A 24,789-nucleotide genomic window follows, 5' to 3' on the forward strand; every position below is an offset into this window, starting at 1 on the left:
ATTCTAGCAGCAGGTGGTTCTCCTGAGGTAAAGCTTGCTGGCCTGCAGTTTCCCTAAATTACCAGCAGGTGGAGTTCTCAAGTAGGTCTTCCCTGAACTTCTGTGTGGCGGGCGCAGTCTAAACTGGGTGGGGAACCAATCAGTGCACCAGATCTCCGTGTGTTCTGGGGAATCCCGTTCCTGGTGCTGCAACATGGGCCCCAAGTGGGTAGGTTGGTAGGCGAGGAGCCTGATCAAGGGCACCTGCAGATGGAATGTGGGCTCTGCCTGCCTGTTCTCTGCCTGCCTTGTGCCTATGATTCTCTGGGTGTGGGAGGGGCTCCCGATCATTGGTATGGCACCTGTTCCCTTCCCCCTTCTCGCTGTTGCACCGCCACCCACTTCCTTGGGGGGGGATCAGTGTCTGCCTGCCAGGTTCCCTCATGGGAGCTCCCTGCCGTCTGTCCAGAGGATCACCCCCCAGCAAACCCATCAAGGTAGTCAGATGGGAGTGGAGAGCTGCTGCTCACTCCTTTGCCTCATGACAGTTTTGCTGCCAGCCTGGCGTTAGGGCAGGCAGTCCCAAAGGGGAACTTACTCACTGTGTCTCTCAAGTCTCCATGTTTCCTTGTTTTTTGTTGGGTATCCCCTCTACATACAGTGGGGAACCCTCTGTTGCTGGTTATATCCGAGAACTGCTGTCCCTGGTGTTCTCTGGCCCCTTTCTAGCTACTCTAATGGATGAGAAGCTGGTTCTGCCTCATTCCCCCACCTTCCACAAAGTGATCTTAGCAATGTTTTGTAGTTTTCTGTGTAAAGGTCCTCTATATCCTTGGTTAAGTTTATTCCTAGATATTTGATTCTTTTAGTTACTGTTGTAAATGGATTTTTTTTCTTGATTTCCTCCTCAGAAAGCTCATTATGCATGTATAGAAACACTACTGACTTTTGCATATTGATCTTGTATCCTGCCATTTTCCTGAACTCCTTTATAAGCTCTAGTATCATTGTACTTTTTTCATGATTTTCTAAATATAGGCTCATGTCATCCACAAGCAAAGTTATACTTCTTCCTTTCTGATTTGGATGCATTTTCTTTATTTTTCTTGCCTAATTTCTCTAGCTAGAACTTCTAACACAGTGTTGAATAACAGTGTTACAGTGAGAATCCTTGTCTTGTTCCTGATCTTAGAGGGAAAGCTTTCAGTCTTTCACCATTGTGTATAATGTTAGCTGTGAGTTTTTCATATATGCCATTTATCAAATTGAGGAAGATTCCTTCTCTTACTAGTGTTCTAAGTTTTTTTTTTTTGTATCAAGAGAGGATGCTGGATTTTGTCAAATGCCTTTTCTGCATCAATTGAGATGATCATATGGTTTTTCCTTTTCAATTTGTTAATGTGGTGTATTACATTAAGGGTTGAGTCACCCTTGCATACCTGGAATAAAACCTGCTTGATCATGGTGTATAATTTTTTTAATATACTGTTGGGTTCAATTTTCAAGTAATTTTTTTTAAGGAATTTTGCATCTATATTCATTAGAGGGATTGGTCTGTAGTTTTCTTTTTATGTAGTATCTTTATCAGGCTTTAGCATTAGGGTGATATTGGCTTCATAGAATGAGTTAGGTAGTGTTCCCTCCTCTTCAATTTTTTGGATTAGTATTAATTATTCTTGGTATGACTGGTAAAATTCACCTGTGAAACCATCTGGTCCTGGGCTTTTCTTTGTTAGGAGGTTTTTGATGACCGACTCAATGTCTTTACTTGTGATTGGTTTCTTGAGGTCTTTTTCTTATTGAGCCAGTGTAGGTAGTTTGTGTGTTTCTAGGAAATTGTCATTTCTTCTAAGTTTAGTTTTTTGATGTATAGTTGTTCATTGTATCCTTTTGTGATCTGTTTTATTTCCTTGGCTCTGTGGTAATGACACCCCTCTCATTTCTGATTTTATTTATTTGCATCTTCTCTCTTTTTGGTCATTTTCAGTCTAGCTAAGGTTTTGCCAATTTTATTGATATTCTCAAAGAACCAAGTTTTGGTTTTATTGATTCTATTGTTTTTTTTTAAATTTTTGTTCTCAATTTCATTTATTTCCATTCTAATATTTGTTCTTTACTTCTGCTTACTTTTGGATTGGTTTGCTGTTTGCTCTCTGGTTTCTCCAGGTGTTCAATTAGGTCTTTGATTTTAACTCTTTATTTCTTTTTAATGTAGGCATTTAGGGCTATAAATTTCCTTCTCAGCACTGCCTTTGCTGCATCCCATATGTTTTGATACGTTGTATTGTCATATTCATTTGTCTCAAAATATTTACTGATTTCTCTTGCAATTTCTTCTTTAACCCACTGATTGTTTAAAAGCATGTTGTTTAACCTCAATATGTTTGTGAAATTTCCAGTTCTCTGGCTGTTATTGATTTCCAGCTTCATTCTATTATGATCAGAGAAGGTGCTTTGTATAATTTCAATCTTTTAAAAATATATCAAGGCCTTTTTTGTGCTCCAGCATGTTGTCTATCTTGGAGAATGTTCCATGAGCACTTGAGAATAATGTATATCCTGCTGTTTTGGGGTGCAATATTCTATACATGTATGTTAAGTCTAGTTCATTTATCATATTGTTTAGGTTCTCTGTTTCCTTATGGATCCTCTGTTTATATGTTTTATCTACTGAAGAGAGTGTTGTGTTGATGTCTTCCTCTGTTATTATAGATATGTCTGTTACTCCCTTCAGTTTTGCCAGTGTTTGCCTCATGTACTTTGGAGCACCTTAAATTAGGTGATAGGTATTTATGATTGTTATTTCTTCTTGGAGAATTGATCCTTTTATTAATATATAATGTCCTTATTTGTCTCATAACCTTTCTGCATTTAAAGTCTAGTTTGCCTGGAATTAGTTTAGCTACCCCAGCTTTTTTGTTGTTGTTGTTACTGCTTGCATGGAATATCTTTTTACATCTTTTCACTTTTAACCTATCTGTACCTTTGGGTCTAAAATGAGTCTCTTGTAAACATCAGATAAATGGATCTTTTTAATCCATTTTGTGGATAAAATTATCCTGTGTCTTTTGATAGGGAGTTTTATCTATTAACATTAAACGTTGTTACTGTAAAACCAGGACTTCAAACATTTTATCCTTTGGATTTTATTCATCAGATCTTTTCCCCTCTCTTTTTATCATTTTAGTTACCCTACTGAAAATCTTCATTTCTCTACTCTCCTCCAAGCCTCTCTCTCTGTCTTTTCAGCTGGCAGAACTGCCTTTAGTATTTTTTGTAGGGCAGATCTCTTGTTAATGTATTCTCTCAGCTTCTGTTTATCTGTGAATATTTTAAACTGTCTTTCATTTTTGAAGGAGAACTTTGCTGGTAATTTTTCTCTTTTAGTATCTTAAGTATATTGTACCACTGCCTTCTCACCTCCATGGTTTCTGATGAGAAATCAACACTTAGTCTTGTTTGGGTTCCCTTGTGTGTAGTGAATTGCTTTGCTCTTGCTGATTTCAAATTTTTCTCTTTTTCTTTGGCATTTGACAGTCTAATTAGTTTGTGTTTTGGAGAGGGTCTATCAGGCTTTATTCTATTTGAAGTATGTTGGGCTTCTTGGATTTGCATATTTATGTCTTTTATAAGGGTTGGGAAAGTTTTCAGCCATTGTTTCCTTAAATATTCTTCCTGGCCCTTTTCCCTTCTCATCTCCTTCTGGGACATCCATGATGTATATGTTTGTGTGCTTCATGTTGTTAATGATATCCCTGAGACCCTGCTCAAATTTTTTCCATTTTTTCCTCCATTTGTTCTTTTGTCTGTTCTAGCTCACTGAACCTTTCTTCTGCCTCTTCAAATCTGCTGTTATGTGTCTCTAGCGTATTTTTAATTTCATCTATAATGTCTCTTTCATTTCCATAAGATGTGTTATTTTTCTGTGCATTCTTTCAAGTTCTTTATGCTCACCCAATGTCTTCTTAATATGCTGTATCTCTTTAGCCATGTCACTGAATTTGTTTAGGAGATTTGTTTGAACATCTTTGATTAGTTCCAAATTCTGTGTCTCCTCTGACTTTTTAATTTGCTCCTTTTACTGGGCCATATCTTCCTGTGTTTTAGTATGCCTTTGGATTTTTCGCTGAAATCTGGTCATCTGATTATCTTGATGGGTTTATTCTGAAGGTTGGTTTGTCTCTCTTGTCTAGGATTTTGTTGTTTGGATTTGTGTTAAGGCTCTTCTTTGGGTACCAAAACAGGGCCAGGTACCCATGCAAAGGGCATAGACCAGCTCCAAAGGGCCCTGGGAGAGGGTCTGGAAAGACTCCAAGCATCCCTTTTTTCCCTTCCCTTTCTGGCCTCCCTAGCAGATGGCACTCTTTGGCTATCCATTCCCCTCAGCCCCTATGAAGGCCAGCTTTTATGGCTTTTTACCAAATCCTCCTCTGAAGCAATTTAAACAGTGGCCCCAGTGGTGTCTGACTTGGAGTGGCTGAAGCTGCAGGGACCCCATGTTCTCACTTCATTGGCCAATATCTGGCGCAGTGTTGTACTGTGTCCCCCTCTGTACTTGGGGCAGAGGACTCAAGTAGCCATCCCAGTCCACAGCTGTCCCCAGGCAAGGACTGGGCTGCCATTGCTGCTTCCCTCAATGCTGGGGGGTGGGTGCCAGGAAAAGTGGAGGGAATTACTCAGTCTTTGACCACAGTTTCTCAGTTTCTTCATCCTGCACTTCCCTGGGCATTGAAATGTCCTCCCTTAACCTCTTAGTCCCTCAACAATTGATTCAGATAGTTTCTGCCTGGATACTTGCTGCTTTTGGGAGAGAACTAGGTTCTGCCATTCCCTCCTTAATCCTCCATTTTGGAAGCTCCCCCTGGGGGCTCTTTTGTATGCAGCACTCCTGGGTGGCTTGCCTTCTGCCCTGGGTCTCTGTGGACTTGGCTTCCTGTGTCTGGACATGCGTGGGGAGCTAACTCACTGCATGAGTGATTGTATAGTCTGTGTCTCTGGTGGGAGGTGGGAGAGATCTGGGCGCAGCCTCTGGGCACTTCCTGAGCTATGTGGAACCGAGTAAGAGGAAGAGAAGAGGACTGGCTGGTCCAAGATGGAAGTTTCCTACTTGATATTTTTCTATTTCTCAATTCAGCATTTGTGGAGCCCTTCTCCAGTCTCTACCTTCCTCCAGAGTTCTAAGCAAGTAAGATTTGTCCATTTTTTCACTGAATCTCTGGGGAGGTTTTTTCAAAGGATATCTTACTTGACCATGTTAATGACATCCCACATCTGGGTTTTTAATGAGCACTCCAGGGGATTATCATTTAACAAATTTGAGAAGCACTGCAAAAAATGTTAGTTTTCCTTTTCCCTATCCTAATTTTTCCTTCTTTCCCCCCTAACTTCCTGTTTTAAAAAATTTCAAACCTCCCCAAAGTATAGTATAATGAACACCTCATATCCTTCACTAATATTCACCAATCCCTCTCCCAAAATGTTCCTGATTTATTGAAGTCTCTTTTTCCATAGTTAAGCCTCTCTGATTATCAGGAGTGTCTTTTTTGAACCACGTTGGCCTCTCTGTCCCTTCCCTGCCAAAACTGAGGTTCCTGAACTCTGTCCACTGACAGTCCTTGAAATGTTTGAAGACAGTGTAAGACAGTCTCTCCTTCAGACCCTTCCCCATCCTGGTCCCCAGCCTCTGGGCTCTCTCCTGGTGGCCAATAAACCCACATGATGTGTGGTCCCTAAAACTGGAGACAAGAGGGTTCCTGCTTGGATTTGATCCTTAGAGCAGAGCAGCATATTGTGTCCTCTCTGTGATGACTGTATTTCTCCAAATGCAACCTAAGATAGTATCAGTCATCCTGAGGTTGGGTAAACTGAAAAGCACAGGACTAAGTTGCTGCATCCAGTCCTTGTGCAATTGATGACCAGCACTTAAATAAAGGGCCTTTTACTTTTCCCTAACCTGGTTTTCAGCATGTAGACATATAGCTATGATCTTGTTTCACACATGATTTTAGTTAGCTCTCCCAGTTTGTTATTACCAGAAAATTTGATGTGAATAAAGAAATAGGAACTAAAATATGCTGGGTCCTAGGGAGATGGAGCACACAGACTCTAGAACCCTAGCACCATCACATATTGGCTGGGGCACTAAATCTGAGTCACAATGCCCTATAGAGAAGAGGATAGTATTCCAATTTCATAGGTTTGCATTGAAGATTAAGGAGATGTGGGCAAGAGTGTTTAGCATGGTGCCTGGCACACAGTAGACCCCTGACTTGGGTACTGAAGAGTAAGTGGAAATCTCCCAGGCAGAATTTTTCACGTATAATAATAAGTTTCTGAGAGTTATTGGTGAAAGGCTGGGCAGGAGAGAGTAAGGACAGAATTTCTAGGCACCCCTCTTGAGACCTCTCTCTAGTCAAGGATGATTTTCAGTTGGCATTATGACTAAGTCATATTTTACCTTACTATGCACCAAGATAACTTGAAAGATTTTGTCAACTACTTTAAAATCAAGGTCACAATGAAGTCAGCTCAAGGGGAGTTGGAAGTTTTATTCAAGTTGAGAGATGAAGCCACACTGAATTACCAACTTTGCATATTAGAAGTACCTAGAGGAGGTTTCAAGAAATACTGGTTAAATCAGAATTCTGGCATTGGTGCACATGCCTGAGTATTTTATTTTAAGCTAGTCAGGTGATTTTAACATACAGCCAAGGTCGAGGATGAGCCTAAACTAGCAGGTTAAAGTTCTTTTTTTTTTTTTTTTTTTAATCTAAGGCATTCCCTGTTCTCTAATTGGTGCAGCCCAAATGTAGAACATCCAGAGCACAAAGTCTTTTTAGAGGGAGTTACTGGAAGTAATGTGAATAGAAACTGAACGAGGCCAGAGAAAGAACAACCACATTAGCAAAGCTGATCTTTTAACCAGTTTATTGTATTTTTACAACATTAAAAATAAATTAGTCATACCCAAAAATAGTTATCACTTTTGTTGAAAAGAGACTGTATTTACTCATATAATTCACCTCCTACCCTCTGCCTGCTTAAATAATAATTTAACACTACAGCAAAGGTGGCATGGAGTTGATGGGAGTATTTAGAGGGTTCCTTGCTCCTGCAGTTCACAGGACAACCCAGAGGGACTGTGGGTCCCTGGAGCTGGCCAGAGCAGTGAGTGCTGCCACATCCCTTTGAGCCGCTCCCTTACCCTGCTTCCAGACCTGCCTCATACACAGCTCTATCCAAGCCTGCCAAGCATCTTTCTGCTGGTGATTCTGACAAAAAGAACAGATTAAAAAAACACAAACAAAAACAAAAAACTCATATTTCCTTCTTGAGTGTTTGAAAATGAGGAGAAGGCAGATTATATGAGCAAATATAATACTTAAGATGGGAAAGTGGCAAACCAGAAAGATATGGTTCAGGTACAATGCCAGGGGTAAAAACCTCTGAATGAGTAAAAAAGTAAAATAATTTATATTAGATCTTAAAGCCACCCAAGGAGTTTGACTAATCAGTACAGTAAACAATGGTAGCTATGGACTTATATAATGTGTAGCAACATTCCAAGAAGCTGGGTTAGTATGAGCAAATGATTTTACACAAATGTGGATCACATATGTAAATAAATACCTGTTAGGTCCTTTTAAAATTAACATATTCTAAATAGAACTATTTTGGTGTAGCGACTCATTCTGCAGATAGAGTTCAGAATACATATTTCCTATAAACATCTTGTATTTACAAAGAACAAAATAAGTTATAACAAAGTATATCCTTCTGTCAAACTGAGTGGTTTGGGGCTCTGGAGATTAAGGCAGGTAGAAATTATTTATGCAACAGAATGGCTTTCTTCTTTCACTGAGGAAAAGGGCTCATTGTCTGAAGATGCTGAGACAGTTGGCTGGAAGTTCCTACCCTCTTGTCGCCACTTGTCCTCAGTGGGATGGAAGTCGCCTTCTATTACCACTGCATGGAACCAGGAGTGTGGAATGGTTCAGGGTGGAGAAATTAGCAAGGATGCATGAAAGCAAGTGAAGCAAGAAAGGGAGATGGTGTTTAGACAGTCCTGGTTCAAGTCAAGGCTCTGCCCCATCAAGGTGTGTGACCCTGGGCATCAACTAGCCATCCTTATCTTTGACTACTCATCTATGAAGCAGGACCAGACAGGGAATCTATGGCCAATTTGCTAGTGGTTCTTTGAGGTTTGAGGCCACAGTCAGTTAAGGGGAGGGGGCCACAATGGGTTCCAAATGGCTGACCCAGTGGAAAGTATTTGTGGTGTACTTGCCATCCCAGACTAGATGAATCACTTAAAACTGTTCTACTTACAGAGTACCAAAGCCCAGACTTGGAAAGAACCTTAAAAGTCATGTTGTCCCAACAAGATGGTTGAAACCCCTTTCCAGCATCCTTGACAAATGATCATTCAGCTGTTGCTGAGACTTCCAGTGATGGGTCAGTCCCCACCTATCATAGAGCCCTCTACCTTGGCAGAGCTGAACTCTGCCTCTCTGAAGCTTTCACCCACTGGCCCTAGGATAGCTTTCATAGTGCTTTCTCCTCCTCTCTGGGATGAACATTCTCATGACATTCTTTCAATTGTTTCTCAGTCTGCCCTTCTCATTAGGGTTGGGCATCTCATCTGAATGTTATACTTGATCAGTGTTCTTCTTAAGGTGTTGTTCTGACTATTGCAAACACAACAAGGTAGGACCCTCACTTTTTTTTCCTCCTCATGTTGCCTGAATCTGAATTCATGGTTTAGTGTTTTTTTTTTTTTTTTTGGTGGTTCCATCCAACTTTCTTGACTTATATCAAGCTTAGTTAACTGACACATCTTCCCCACCTTGTCCTTGCATAGTTTGTCTCATTTTGTCTTTTAATCCAAAGATAGGACCTTTATGTTGTTTCCAATGAATTTCTAAGATCCAGGGTTTGCTCTATCTCCCAGAACTTTTTGGAATCAGAATCTTGTCATCCAAGCCATTAGCTCTACAGCTTCATGTCATCCACAGATTTCATCAGTAAGGCATCTATTGCCTATCCAAGCCACTTTAAAATGTTTTACATGGCAAGGATCAAATTTTGGCCTCCAACTGTCAGACTAGATTCCTTCAGGTTTGATTATTCAGCCTGTTTTAAGGGAAGTCATGTTTCTTTACCACTTACAGTTATATCTTCTTGCACATTAGAAAACTGATTTCAAACTCTAAATTGGCTATACATATACTTAAAGACACTGGTTTGAAAAGGTATTAGTAATACCTGGATTTCTCTGTTACACCAGTTGAACATAAGTTAAACCAGCGCTTCCCATTTTTCATTCTTGTGGTAAAGCCACTCTTTTAAAGGATTCTAAAGGCATGAATTCTAAACGTTTTGAGAGGAAAAACCAAAATACAAACAACCCTGAACCAGAGCAGTAAGGCACGGGATGGACACGGACAGCTCTGAGAGCTCCTGTCCTGCTGTAGTGCCTGAGGGTGGGAATCAGGCTCTGCTCTCTTGGTTCCCCGACGAGCTTGCAGACAGCGGGCTCCGAACCCACCTTTACTGAACAGAACTGACTCCCTCTAGTGGCTGGGCCAAGTACTTTCCAGACCATATTTTTAGTCTATTCCTTTTCTATGAGGAGAAATGGAAGTAAATGTGAGGATGGGAAGGATGGACTGTATTAAAGCTGATGCTGCAAGGGCTACAATTTTTCTTTCCAATAAGTAAAAAAGCAATTATTTTTGATCAGAGCTTTGGTGATTTTTGTGAGAAAAACAGTTTTAATTCCTCTTATTTTAAAATTAAGAGGAGGGAAAAAGACAATCCAGTACATGGATGGGTGGGGGGACAGTATTAAAACATAAATTTGAATTCCACATCATGGGCAGTTAAGGGACCATCAAAGGGTCTGAGAAGGAAAAAGCAGATAAAAGGAGAGGGGTGAAATAATGGGGTGCATAGGGATATCTGAAGGGAGAGAGTCAAAAAAAGTGAGATTCTCTTAAACTCCCTGGTAATTTATAACCTTTTCAGAGATGAGTGAACTCTAAGAATAGCCCAACTGTTTGTTGAAGAAAAGCAAAGACCCTTAGGTTTAGATTGATGCAGATAAGTTCCTCCCCAGTTCCATAACTGGCAGGATGGCCATTCTCATGGGGAGAACCACTGTCCATCTAAAGAAGTGTTAGACAACACTCAGGAGCCACAGGACACTCAGAGGTAACAGAGACAAAGCTGCCCCTGCCAAGCCCGGTCATGGGAAATCCTGAGTTGGAAGGGCCCAGGATGCAAGGCAGAGAAGTCCCTTAGGAGACAGAGAGCTCCTTCTTATACCTCTGTTGGACAGCCTTGGTGGCTAGAACATTTGCTCTGCTCTTGAGCTAAAATCAGCCTTTCTGCTACTTCCACTAATGGATCCTGCCCTCCAGCATGGGAAGAAAACCTTTTCCCAGTAATCCTTCAAATAGTTGGTCATTCAGCAAGATCTGAGAGCAGCTGCATAAAGGAAAAACTCCTCTTGTGACAAAAAGCAAAAGCAAGCAGTGAGATGGAAACAGTGGGCACTGGACAGAAGCCACTGAGATGCTTTTCTTCTCTGCTCTCTTTTTGCTCAGTCTGCATGGGAACCTGGGCCTCTGCCAGGCTGCTTATCTGCATGGAGTTACATGAGAATCGGAGAAAGGGGGGCGCTCTTGGGAACTATGGCTGGGGCTTTTGAGGCAGAGGGGCTGGAAGACACACACAGGAAAACCAAATGGAATTTCTGAAGGCCCAATGTTGATGGGAGCCTACTGGAGTATGTCAGATGGGGCCGCTGATACTGCTTCATAAAACTGCAACCGATCATCAAATTCCACTAGCAGATTTTCATGTTAAAGAGCTCATGGGAAAAACTCATTTGCTAAGAATCTAGGCTTGCTTTAAAATGGAAAAAATGTCCATGACCATGGTGCTAAATAAAATTTCTGTAAGTTTACAATTTGTTCAACCTGATATTGTTCTTAATGGGTGACAGAATTATGTATATGGGTGTGTGTCCAATTTTTTAGTTGGTTTGCCTTTCGGTGTGCACTACATCTCTCCTTCAGATCTGAGTTGTCTGGAACTATTTAGTGAGGTGACGTAAATCAGGGAAGACAAGTGCCCCTGCAGTCACGAGGGGAGGGGCTCTCTTGGTTGCTGAGTCTGGGAGGGGAGATAGAGGCTGAGCCATGGGGAGGACAGGGATGCGAGCCCTAAATCAAACCGGAGGGACCAAAGGGAGAATTTCTTGATATGGACATTGAGCTCTTGCTGGGGTCAGACTTTCCACTGGGCAATGTCTGGTGAAGAGACCAGGATGGGAGGCTAGAAGATGGCAGGAGAGCCCCGACAGCAGAGCTGTGCACTCTCAATCTGCCCCAGGATAGGAAGGCTCCCTGGCCTGGGGGACCCTGATGTACATTCCACGGGAGGAAAATGTCACCTGGGAATGAAATCAGAACTTCAGGCAACTGCCCTGTTACCCCAATGGTGTTTTTTTGTTTGTTTGTTTCTTTGTTTTTCCTCATGGGACAATTCTGGGAAGGGATTAACAAACCGGCAGAGCACTCCAGCTAGGATCTGTAATCTTGTGGGGAAAGGGATAAGAATAGAAACAGCTGGAACAATTGATATAAAGACTTGACCTTAGGTGGGAGGAAAGGACTCCAAGGCCTAGGCTTTGCTTGCTGAATGGAAAACTTAGCCTCATGGTCAGAAAGGAAGCTGTGTCCACCGCCTGGAGCCCTGGGGTTGAGGTGCTGCAGATGAGGGGAGTTCTCTGGGCTCTTTGGTCAGAGGGTTCAGTAGGGAAGCAGCTCTATCACCAGATGGGTGAATTTACCTGGCAGGTCAGTCACCTAAGTCGAGCCTCAGCTTCCTTGTCAGTAAAAGAGGGAAAATGACCCATTTCTTGCCTCCGATTGGGATGCTGTGAGCTGCTAATGAGCTAACGTCTGTGAGTACACCTGCTAAACAATTAAGCACAATATTAGTGTGAGACATCATGTCTTAAGGCAGGAAGTCTAATGTCTTTGAGAATGAAAACAGGCACAGCTGGCTGAGGTACCAGAGGGATGCATGCGTCTCAGCAAGGCACGGTGGGGCTCTGGGGTGGGGTGCTGCCTCCCCTGACAACTCAGGGGGCTTTAACTTTGGAAAGGCCAGGAGCACCGTGGCAGAGCAGTGCTCACACAGGTCCAACTGCTGATTTGGAAAGTGCCAGGACGGGATTTGGCTGAGAGCTGCTGGGTTTTCAAAGAGCACCTTTAGCAGGTGTCTTGTCCCAAGGAGAAGGCATCAGACCATGGTGATGCTTAAAGGACCAGCTGTGGCTTTAGAACATCCTGTGTACAAGCCTCCTTTGTACCACGTTACCCTTTCCTGAAGGCGGGGTGGCAACTAAGTTGGCTGGAGCAGCAGCCAGCCAGTCACACTGCTTACAGCCCTGGGAAAGGCAGGTGGGTGCTGCCCTCCTGACAGCAGTGCAGGGGGCATTATCTGCTCCCCAGGAACCCCAGGTGCCTGTTGGCCACACGAGTGCAAGAGGCACAGCAGGCAGTCTTGTAGTAGTTGTAGACACAGAGGCGTGCTTGGACCACCACATTGCAGTTGTAGTACTTGTCCTTGCAGTTTTCATCTGTAGCAAAAGAGAACAAAAAAGACTCCCTGAGTGCAAGAGGCAGCCTGGAATAATGGAAAGCGAAAGACTCTGGATGCAGCTTTTAATCACAGTTCTGTTTATTACCTATGTGAAATGTACCTGTGTACATTTCACATAGGTAAATGCCTACTTTTTTTCTTTTAAAAATTATAAGATAATTAGGTATAGAGAATAATTCAATGAGCAACTGTGTCCTCACTACCCAATTTAAGAAATGAAACATCACTAATATAGATACTATGTTTCCAGTGTCCATCTCCCCCTTTCTCCTCACCTCTGCAGAGGTGACAAAGTACCAAATTTTGTGTTTATTATCCCCAGGTATTTCTGTACACTTGACTTGGATGTGATGGTATCCCTAAGTATTATGTGGTGTTTAAACTTCAAAAAAATGATATATACTATCATTTGCAACTTGCTCAACATTGAATTTGTGTGATTCATTAATGTTTAATGAATGCTCTAGTAATTCTCATTATTGAATATTATTCCATTATAAATATATTCCATAATTTATATAATTTCTGTTGAATAGTCTTAGCTCTTCTTGGTTCTTTTTTCTTCTATATAAACTTACATAGTTTTTCAGGTTTTCACATTTTGATTAACATTGCTTGAATTTACAGATTAACTTGGAGAGAACTGACAACTCTCTCCAGAGAAGTGTCTCCAGCTGCTTTGCTTTTTCATATTACACATCTACTTGGATACCTTTAATATCATTACAAATAGTTCTACTATATTCCTCTTAAGGGTGTCATAATATTCTCTCTTATGTGCTGTAGCATAATTTCACCATTTCCTTCTAGTGATATAAAAGTTAATTTTTATAAGTTAAAAAGTTCCACAATTAGCTCATTTATTATTATATACAATTCAGAATTCATTGAGTGCTATAGTTTTGTGTATGTGTATCTATACCCCTTCGAAAGTATATATTTAGTTTAAATTCCTAGAACTAGAATTACTGAATCAAAGATAACGACCACTTTGTATCCTGATAGATGTTGCCAAAGTTCTCTCCAAAAAGTTTACACCACGTTTACAAACGGGAGATTGACCTTTTCTCAACAACTCTGGCAACACTGAAGATTATTCAATTTTTAAAAAGTTTGTTGATCTTATGGAAAAACATGGAGTTCCATTATTTTTTAAATTTGCATTTCTGATTACTAGTGAGGCTAAACATTTTTTCAGCCCCTTCTATCAAGTTTGTTCATGTCCTTCATCCTTCACAATATTGGATCATCTATTCACATATCGCTTTCTTCTTCAGCATTATAATCAAAATGTGCTTTCAGCTGAGCCTTCTTGACCTTCAGAGTCTATACAGATCCTTGCCATCAGCCTCACCTCTAAAATTTGAGATCCTCTCTGTGTTTCATAACTCAGGCTATTGAGACTATAACCTGGACAATTTCAGGAACTTTACCTTTGACAATATAATTCTGAGACATATCAAAGAATACCAAGATTTTGCCTACATTTTCTATTTTGTTAATGTTTCCCTTTTTTCCTTAGTTGAATTATATATAGACGTACAACTAAAAATTTTCCATTTTAATCACTTCCAAGCATACAATTTAATGGTATTAATTACATTCATATTATTGTGCTACCATCACCAACATCCATTACCCAAACTTTTCATCATCTCAAGCAGAAACTCTGAACACATTAAGCAGTAACTTCTCTACTCCCCTCACCCCCCATAACCTGTAATCTATTACCTGTTTCTCTGATTTTGCTTATTCTAGGTATTTCATATAAGTGAGACCACACCAAGTTTTGTCTCTGAATCTGGCTTATTCACCCAACATGATGTCTTCAAGGTTCATCCAAGTTGTTGCATGCATCAGAACTTCATTCCTTTTTCTGGATGAGAAATATTCCATTTTATGTATATAGCATATTTTTTAATTCATTCATCCATTGATAGATACTTGGGTTGCTTTTGGCTATTGTGAATAATGGTGCTGTGGTCAATTGTGTAGAAATTTGAGTCCCTACTTTCAATTCTTTTAGGTATATTTGTAGAAGAGGGATTGCAGGTCATATGGTAGTTCTATGTTTAACTTTTTGAGGGACCACCAAACTGTTTTCCACAGTGGCTGCATCATTTTACAATCTTATCAGCTATATACTAAGGTTCCTATTTCTTCATATCCTCCCCAACATTTATTTTCTATTAAAACTAGCCATTCTAGTGGATATGAGGTATCATTGTGGTTTTGATTTGTACTTTTGTAATGACTAGTGATGTTGAACATCTTTTTATGTTCTTATTGGCATCTTCTTTGGAGAAATATCTATTCAAGTCCTTTGCTTACTTTTTAAATTGAGTTGTCTGTCTTGTTGAGTTGTAGGGATTCTTTATATATTCTGGATGTTAAACCCTTACCAGATATGTTTTCTAAATATTTTCTCCCATTCTGCTGGTTGTCTTTTCACTTTCTTAACAATGTCCTTTGCACAAAAGTGTTTAATTTTTAAGATGTCCAATTTATAAATTTTATCATTTGTTCCTTGTGCTTTGGGTATAAAGTCTAACAATCCGTTGCCTAATAAGGTCCTGAAGATACTTCCCTATGTTTTTCTTAGAGTTTTATCATTAGGTTGTTGACCCATATTGAATTAACTTTTATAAGTGGTATGAGGTAGGGGTTGGTCCTCTTTCGTTCTTTTGCATGTGGCTATTCAGTTTTCCCTGTACCATTTGTTGAAGAGTCTATTCTTTCCCCATTGGGTAGACTTGGCACCCCAAATAAAAATCAACTGGCCACAGATGAGACAGTTTATTTCTGAACTGTAAATTTGATTCAGTTGGTCTATACATCTGTCCTTATGCCAGTACCAGGCTGTTTTGATTACTGTAGCTCTGTAATAAGTTTTGAAATCAGGAAGTGAGAGTCCTCCAACTTCGTTCTTTTTCAAGATGGTTTTGGCTATTTGGAGTGTCCTGTCCTTCCATATGAATTTGATGATTAGCTTTTCCATTTCTGTGAAGAACGCTGTTAGACTTTTGATTGAGATTGTGTTAAATCTGTAGATTGCTTTGGGTAGTACTGGTATCTCAATGATATTAACTCTTCCAATCCATGAGCACAGAATATCTTTTTATTTAGGTCTTCTTTGATTTCTTTTGGTAATGATTTGTAGTTTTCTGTGAACAAGTCCTTTACATCCTTGGTTAAATTTATTCCTAGACATTTTAGTTTTTAGTTGCTATTGTAAATGAAAATTTTTTTTTTAAATTACCTTTTCTGATCCTTGCTGGTGACAGAAATACAACTGCTTTTTGAGTGTTGATCTTGTACTCCACTATATGGCTAAATTTATTTATTAATTCTATTAACTCTTGTAGATTCTTCAGAATTTCTCTATATAGGATCATGTCCTCTGTGAACAGGGATAGTTTTAATTCTTCCATTCCAATTTGGATGTCTTTTATATTTTTTTTCTTGCCTAATTTTTTTCTTGCTTAATTGTACTGGAAATTCTAGTAATTAAATTACTAGAATTTCCAGTACAATGTTGAATAACAGTGGTGACATCTTGTTCCTGATCTTATGGGGAATATTTTCTGTCTTTCACAGTTGAGTATGATGTTGCTGTGGGTTTTTCATATATGCCCTTTATCATGTTGAGGAAATTCCTTTCTATTCCTATATTTCTGAGTGTTTTTTTAATCAAGAAAAGGTGCTAGATTTTGTGAAATGCCTTTTCTGCACCAATTGAGATGATCATGGATTTTTTTCTTTCATTCTATTAATGTAGTTTATTACATTGTTAGCTTTTGTTTTTTAATAGAGAAGCTGTAGGCTTACAGAACAATCATGCATAAAATGCAGGTCTTCCATACACCACCCTACCACCAACACCCTGCAACTGCACAACTGGTGACAGTACATTTTTACAGTTGTACCACTAACTAAAGTCCATGGTTTAACCTAGGGCTCAATGTCTGTGTAGTGTAGATCCACAGATTTTTTTTTTCAAACTTATTTTACTATATATACAATCTTACATTTCCCCTTTTAATCATATTCAGATATATACTTCTGTGCTGTTAATTGCATTCACAATGTTGTGCTACCATGAAATGGTGGGCATGAAATGGAGTCTCATTGTGGTTTTGATTTGCATTTCCCTGAAGACTAATGATGTTGAGTATCTTTTCATGTGCTTTCTGGCCATTTATATATCTTCTTTGGAGAGATGTTTGTTCAAGTCTTTTGCACATTTTTAAATTGGGTTGTCTGTTTTTAAGATGAAGGATTTCTTTATATAAACTGGATATTAATCTTTTATTGGATATGTGGTTCCCAAATATTTTCTCCCATTGTGTAGGTTGCATTTTTTTTAATCATCATTTTATTGAGATATATTCACATACCACGCAGTCATACAAAACAAATCGTACTTTCGATTGTTTACAGTACCATTACATAGTTGTACATTCATCACCTAAATCAATCCCTGACACCTTCATTAGCACACACACAAAAATAACAAGAATAATAATTAGAGTGAAAAAGAGCAATTGAAGTAAAAAAGAACACTGGGTACCTTTGTCTGTTTGTTTCCTTCCCCTATTTTTCTACTCATCCATCCATAAACTAGACAAAGTGGAGTGTGGTCCTTATGGCTTTCCCAATCCCACTGTCACCCCTCATAAGCTACATTTTTATACAACTGTCTTCGAGATTCATGGGTTCTGGGTTGTAGTTTGATAGTTTCAGGTATCCACCACCAGCTACCCCAATTCTTTAGAACCTAAAAAGGGTTGTCTAAAGTGTGCGTAAGAGTGCCCACCAGAGTGACCTCTCGGCTCGTTTTGGAATCTCTCTGCCACTGAAGCTTATTTCATTTCCTTTCACATCCCCCTTTTGGTCAAGAAGATGTTCTCCGTCCCACGATGCCGGGTCTACATTCCTCCCCGGGAGTCATATTCCACGTTGCCAGGGAGATTCACTCCCCTGGGTGTCTGATCCCACGTAAGGGGGAGGGCAGTGATTTCACCTTTCAAGTTGGCTTAGCCAGAGAGAGAGGGCCACATCTGAGCAACAAAGAGGCATTCAGGAGGAGACTCTTAGGCACAAATATAGGGAGGCCTAGCCTCTCCTTTGCAGCAACCGTCTTCCCAAGGGTAAAACTTATGGTAGAGGGCTCAACCCATCAAACCACCAGTCCCCTATGTCTGTGGTCATGTTAGCAACCATGGAGGTGGGGTAGGCGAATACCCCTGCATTCTCCACAGGCTCCTCAAGGGGGCACTACATCATTTTTTTTTCCTTGTTTTTCTTTCTTTTTTTTTTTTTTTTTAACTTTCCCTTCTTTTTTAAATCAACTGTATGGAAAAAAAAGTTAAAAAGAAAACAAACATACAATAAAAGAACATTTCAAAGAGACCATAACAAGGGAGTAAGAAAAAGACAACTAACCTAAGATAACTGCTTAACTTCCAACATGTTCCTACTTTACCCCAAGAAAGTTACATAATATAGCAACATTTCTGTGAACTTGTTCCTACTATATCCACCAGAAATTAACAGACCATAGTCATTTCTGGGCATCCCCAGAACGTTAAATAGCTTATCTGTTCTTCTTGGAATATTGTTCCCCCTTCCTTAATTGCTCTCTACTGCTAGTTCCGCTACATTCTACATTATAAACCATTTGTTTTACATTTTTCAAAGTTCACATTAGTGGTAGCATATAATATTTCTCTTTTTGTGCCTGGCTTATTTCACTCAGCATTATGTCTTCAAGGTTCATCCATGTTGTCATATGTTTCACGAGATCGTTCCTTCTTACTGCCGCGTAGTATTCCATCGTGTGTATATACCACATTTATTTATCCACTCATCTGTTGAAGGACATTTGGGTTGTTTCCATCTCTTGGCAATTGTGAATAATGCTGCTATGAACACTGGCGTGCAGATATCTGTTCGTGTCACTGCTTTCCGATCTTCCGGGTATATACCGAGAAGTGCAATCGCTGGATCGAATGGTAGCTCTATATCTAGTTTTCTAAGGAACTGCCAGACTGACTTCCAGAGTGGCTGAACCATTATACAGTTCCACCAACAATGAATAAGAGTTCCAATTTCTCCACATCCCCTCCAGCATTTGTAGTTTCCTGTTTGTTTAATGGCAGCCATTCTAACCGGTGTTAGATGGTATCTCATTGTGGTTTTAATTTGCATCTCTCTAATAGCTAGTGAAGCTGAACATTTTTTCATGTGTTTCTTGGCCATTTGTATTTCCTCTTCAGAGAACTGTCTTTTCATATCTTTTGCCCATTTTATAATTGGGCTGTCTGTACTATTGTCATTGAGTTGTAGGATTTCTTTGTATATGCAAGATATCAGTCTTTTGTCAAATACATGGTTTCCAAAAATTTTTTCCCATTGAGTTGGCTGCCTCTTTACCTTTTTGAGAAATTCCTTTGAGGTGCAGAAACTTCTAAGCTTGAGGAGTTCCCATTTATCTATTTTCTCTTTTATTGCTTGTGCTTTGGGTGTAAAGTCTAGGAAGTGTCCGCCTAATACAAGGTCTTGAAGATGTTTTCCTACATTATCTTCTAGGAGTTTTATGGTACTTTCTTTTATATTGAGATCTTTGGTCCATTTTGAGTTAATTTTTGTGTAGGGGGTGAGGTAGGGGTCCTCTTTCATTCTTTTGGATATGGATATCCAACTCTCCCAGCCCTATTTGTTGAAAAGACCATTATGACTCAGTTCAGTGACTTTGGGGGCCTTATCAAAGATCAGTCGGCCATAGATCTGAGGGTCTATCTCTGAATTCTCAATTCGATTCCATTGATCTATATGTCTATCTTTGTGCCAGTACCATGCTGTTTTGACAACTGTGGCTTTATAATAAGCTTCAAAGTCAGGGAGTGTAAGTCCTCCCACTTCGTTTTTCTTTTTTAGAGTGTCTTTAGCAATTCGAGGCATCTTCCCTTTCCAAATAAATTTGATAACTAGCTTTTCCAAGTCTGCAAAGTAGGTTGTTGGAATTTTGATTGGGATTGCATTGAATCTGTAGATGAGTTTGGGTAGAATTGACATCTTAATGACATTTAGCCTTCCTATCCATGAACATGGAATATTTTTCCATCTTTTAAGGTCCCCTTCTATTTCTTTTAGTAGAGTTATGTAGTTTTCTTTGTATAGGTCTTTTACATCTTTGGTTAAGTTTATTCCTAGGTACTTGATTTTTTTAGTTGCTATTGAAAATGGTATCTTTTTCTTGAGTGTCTCTTCAGTTTGTTCATTTCTAGCATATAGAAACATTACTGACTTATGTGCATTAATCTTGTATCCCGCTACTTTGCTAAATTTGTTTATTAGCTCTAGTAGCTGTATCGTCGATTTCTCAGGGTTTTCTAGATATAAGATCATATCATCTGCAAACAATGACAGTTTTACTTCTTCTTTTCCAATTTGGATGCCTTTTATTTCTTTGTCTTGCCGGATTGCCCTGGCTAGCACTTCCAGCACAATGTTGAATAACAGTGGTGACAGCGGGCATCCTTGTCTTGTTCCTGATCTTAGAGGGAAGGCTTTCAGTCTCTCACCATTGAGTACTATGCTGGCTGTGGGTTTTTCATATATGCTCTTTATCATGTTGAGGAAGTTTCCTTCAATTCCTACCTTTTGAAGTGTTTTTATCAAAAAGGGATGTTGGATTTTGTCAAATGCTTTTTCAGCATCTATTGAGATGATCAATTGATTTTTCCCTTTCGAGTTGTTAATGTGTTGTAATACATTGATTGTTTTTCTTATGTTGAACCATCCTTGCATGCCTGGAATGAACCCCACTTGGTCATGGTGTATGATTTTTTTAATGTGTCTTTGGATTCGATTTGCAAGTATTTTGTTGAGGATTTTTGCATCTATATTCATTAGGGAGATTGGCCGGTAGTTTTCCTTTTTTGTAGCATCTTTGCCTGGTTTTGGTATTAGATTGATGTTAGCTTCATAAAATGAGTTAGGTAGTGTTCCATTTTCTTCAATGTTTTGAAAGAGTTTGAGTAAGATTGGTGTCAGTTCTTTCTGGAAAGTTTGGTAGAATTCCCCTGTGAAGCCATCTGGCCCTGGGCATTTATTTGTGGGAAGATTTTTGATGACTGATTGGATCTCTTTGCTTGTGATGGGTTGGTTGAGGTCTTCTATTTCTTCTCTGGTCAGTCTAGGTTGTTCATATGTTTCCAGGAAATTGTCCATTTCTTCTACATTGTCCAGTTTGTTGCCATACAGTTGTTCATAATATCCTCTTATAATTTTTTTAATTTCTTCAGGATCTGCAGTTATGTCACCCTTTTCATTCATTATTTTGTTTATATGGGTCTTCTCTCTTTTTGATTTTGTCAGTCTAGCTAGGGGCTTGTCAATCTTGTTGATCTTCTCAAAGAACCAACTTTTGGTGATATTTATCCTCTCTATTGTTTTTTTTTCTCTATGTCATTTATTTCTGCTTTAATCCTTGTTATTTCTTTTCTTGTACTTGGTTTAGGATTGGTTTGCTGTTCATTTTCTAGCTTCTTCAGTTGATCCATTAGTTCTTTGATTTTGGCTCTTTCTTCCTTTTTAATATATGTGTTTAGTGCTATAAATTTCCCCCTTAGCACTGCTTTTGCTGCATCCCATAGGTTTTGGTATGTTGTGTTCTCATTTTCATTCATCTCTATATATTTAGCAATTTCTCTTGCTATTTCTTCTTTAACCCACTGATTGTTTAGGAGTGTGTTGTTTAACCTCCAGGTATTTGTGAATTTTCTAAGTCTCTGATGGTTATTGACTTCTAATTGTATTCCATTGTGGTCAGAGAATGTGCTTTGAATAATTTCAATCTTTTTAAATTTATTGAGGCTTGTTTTATGTCCCAGCATATGATCTATTCTGGAGAAAGTTCCGTGAGCACTAGAAAAGTATGTGTATCCTGGTGATTTGGGATGTAATGTCCTGTAGATGTCTGTTAAATCTAATTCATTTATCAGATTGTTTAGGTTTTCAATTTCCTTATTGGTCTTCTGTCTGGTTGATCTATCTATAGGAGAGAGTGATGTGTTGAAGTCTCCCACAATTATTGTGGAAACATCAATTGCTTCCTTTAGTTTTGCCAGTGTTTCTCTCATGTATTTTGTGGCACCTTGATTGGGTGCATAGACATTTACGATTGTTATTTCTTCTTGCTGAATTGCCCCTTTTATTAGTATGTAGTGGCCTTCTTTGTCTCTCAAAACATCCCTGCATTTGAAGTCTATTTTATCTGAGATTAATATTGCTACACCTGCTTTCTTTTGGCTGTAGCTTGCATGAAATATTTTTTTCCATCCTTTCACTTTCAGTTTCTTTGTGTCCCCTTGTCTAAGATGAGTCTCTTGTATGCAACATATTGATGGTTCATTTTTTTTGATCCATTCTGCGAATCTATATCTTTTAATTGGGGAGTTTAATCCATTTACATTCAACGTTATAACCGTGAAGGCATTTCTTGAATCGGCCATCTTATCCTTTGGTTTATGTTTGCCATATTTTTCCCCTCTCTCTATTAATATCCTTTATTGTACCCATACCGAACCTCTTTAGTACTGAACCTTTCTCCAAGTCTCTCTGTCCTGTCTTTGTTTCTCTGTCTGTAGGGCTCCCTTTAGTATCTCCAGTAGGGCAGGTCTCTTGTTAGCAAATTCTCTCAGCGTTTGTTTGTCTGTGAAAAATTTAAGCTCTCCCTCAAATTTGAAGGAGAGCTTTGCTGGATAAAGTATTCTTGGCTGGAAATTTTTCTCACTCAGAATTTTAAATATATCGTGCCACTGCCTTCTTGCCTCCATGGTGGCTGCTGAGTAGTCACTACTTAGTCTTATGCTGTTTCCTTTGTATGTGGTGAATTGCTTTTCTCTTGCTGCTTTCAGAACTTGCTCCTTCTCTTCTGTGTTTGACAGTATGATCAGTATATGTCTCGGAGTGGGTTTATTTGGATTTATTCTATTGGAGTTCGCTGAGCATTTATGATTTGTGTATTTATGTTGTTTAGAAGATTTGGGACGTTTTCCCCAACAATTTCTTTGAATACTCTTCCTAGACCTTTACCCTTTTCTTCCCCTTCTGGGACACCAATGAGTCTTATATTTGGACGTTTCATATTATCTATCATATCCCTGAGGTCTATTTCGATTTTTTCAATTTTTTTCCCCATTCTTTCTTTTATGCTTTCATTTTCCATTCTGTCATCTTCCAGGTCACTGATTCATTGTTCAACTTCCTCTAGTCTTGTACTATGAGTGTCCAGAATCTTTTTAATTTGGTCAACAGTTTCTTTAATTTCCATAAGATCATCCATTTTTTTATTTAGTCTTGCAATGTCTTCTTTATGCTCTTCTAGAGTCTTCTTGATTTCCTTTGTCTGCCGTACTATGGTCTCATTGTTCATCTTTAGTTCTTTGAGTAGCTGCTCTAGGTGCTGTGTCTCTTCTGGTCTTTTGATTTGGGTGTTTGGGCTTGGGTTATCCATATCATCTGGTTTTTTCATATGCTTTATAATTTTCTGTTGTTTTTGGCCTCGTGGCATTTGCTGAACTTGATAGGGATCTTTTAGGGTTTGTAGACCTATTGAAGTCCTTATCTCTAATTTATCAGATCTACAGCTTCGTGGAGTACACTTTCTCTAACTAACCAGCAGGTGGCGTCCACGAGCCACCTGTTCTCCACAAGCCAGTTCTCCCCTGCTTAGCCTTTCTGGTGAGTGGGGGAGTGAGTCTTGTGGGGCCCAATTGGTGTACCGAGCTTGCGTGTGTAGTTGGTGTTGCCTGCCCTGTATGTGGGGCGTGTTTCTGGGCAGTCGGGGAGGGGGGGTGGCCCTAACAATCAAATCTCCCTGGTGATCCTAGAGTTTTAAAGCTGCTGCAATAGTCTAATCCTTCAGTTCAGTCCTGCCACAGTTTGTTTCTGCCACTGACCCACAAGTCCTTGGTATTGGCATATGGCTCCTGAGACTTGCAAGTGGGCCCCTCTTCCAGGCTGTGCACCCCGGGTCCTCTGTTGAGGGATGATTGTGCTATGTCACAGGTGAGTGCCATCCCCCCAGGACAGTTCTGGGCTGCTGGGCTGTGTAGGGAGGCTCCCAGTCTGCTGAAATGATGGCTGAATGGGGCTTTGTTAATTCACCCTGCTCCACCTTCCCAACTCTGGGACAATCAGCTGAGGTTGCAGGGAAGGCTAATGTCCACGCCCAGTTTTGTGGTGTGTGCCTGTTATTTGAAGCACTTCCGTCACACTGGGTTGTCTGGGGCAGCTCTGGGCTATGGGGCTGGCGATGGGCAGGAGTGTTTCCTGTCCACCAGGATGGTGGCTGTGAGCGGACACCCCCCTTATCTTGGGAAGTTGTGGTGTTTAGTGAATTTTCTCAGCCACTGGATTATTGCCTTTTGTCTCAGAGCTCTCTTAGTTCTGCTCTTGACTTGACGTGCCCAAATTGAAAGTCTCTGAAGCTTTCTGTATTGGGCTTCTTAGAGTAATTGTTTTAGAAAAAGAAAAAAGGATTAAAAAAAAAAAAAAAAAAGGGCCCTCCTCAGAGATCTAATGGGTTATTGAAATGCTAAGAGACAAAGCAACTAGGGCCATTAAGGAAAGGTCCACAGGGCAGAGAGATCGGCTTTTCTTCGGGATTTGCATATGCGCCTTAGGGCCTGAGCTCCGCGCTTCCCCTTTCTGTGTTCACCAGAACTCCAAAAATCCTCTGCTTTTATTTTGGAGTTTTTCGTGTTGTTTTTTTTTTTCTATGCCTGTCTCCTCTCTGCTGGGCTTGCTGCTCTCAGATTCTCTGGTGTCTGGTCTCAGTCTATCTATGGTTGGAGTCTGGATCAGTAGAATGAGTTTCCGATAAGAGCAGCCACTGCAGTTCTCCCTTCTCCTTCCCGGAGCTGACAGCCCCTCCTCCCACGGGACTGAGCCTGGCAGGGAGGGGCGCGGGTCCCCTGGCCGCAAAAACTTACAGATTTCGCTGATCTCAGCAGTTCGACATTTTCATGAGTGTTGTATGAAGTATGCCCAAAGACAGATTGCTCTGTGGTGTCCAGTCCACGCAGTTCCTGGCTTTCTACCTACTTTCCTGGAGGAGTAACTAAA

The 24,789-nt window shown here is 39.9% G+C and overlaps 1 protein-coding gene across 1 annotated transcript in view; it reads right to left on the bottom strand.

Moving 5' to 3' along the window:
* Window positions 1–8,720: 8,720 nt before the first annotated feature.
* Window positions 8,721–24,789, bottom strand: part of THSD4 (thrombospondin type 1 domain containing 4) — a 685,670-nt gene continuing 669,601 nt past the window's right edge. The window contains exon 18 of the mRNA XM_037833526.1: window positions 8,721–12,631. Coding sequence (XP_037689454.1) covers window positions 12,489–12,631 — 143 coding nt within the window. The 3' untranslated portion in view covers window positions 8,721–12,488. The remainder of the gene's footprint in view (window positions 12,632–24,789) is intronic.

Source organism: Choloepus didactylus, chromosome 4 (assembly GCF_015220235.1).
Source record: "Choloepus didactylus isolate mChoDid1 chromosome 4, mChoDid1.pri, whole genome shotgun sequence".
NCBI lineage: Eukaryota > Metazoa > Chordata > Mammalia > Pilosa > Megalonychidae > Choloepus > Choloepus didactylus.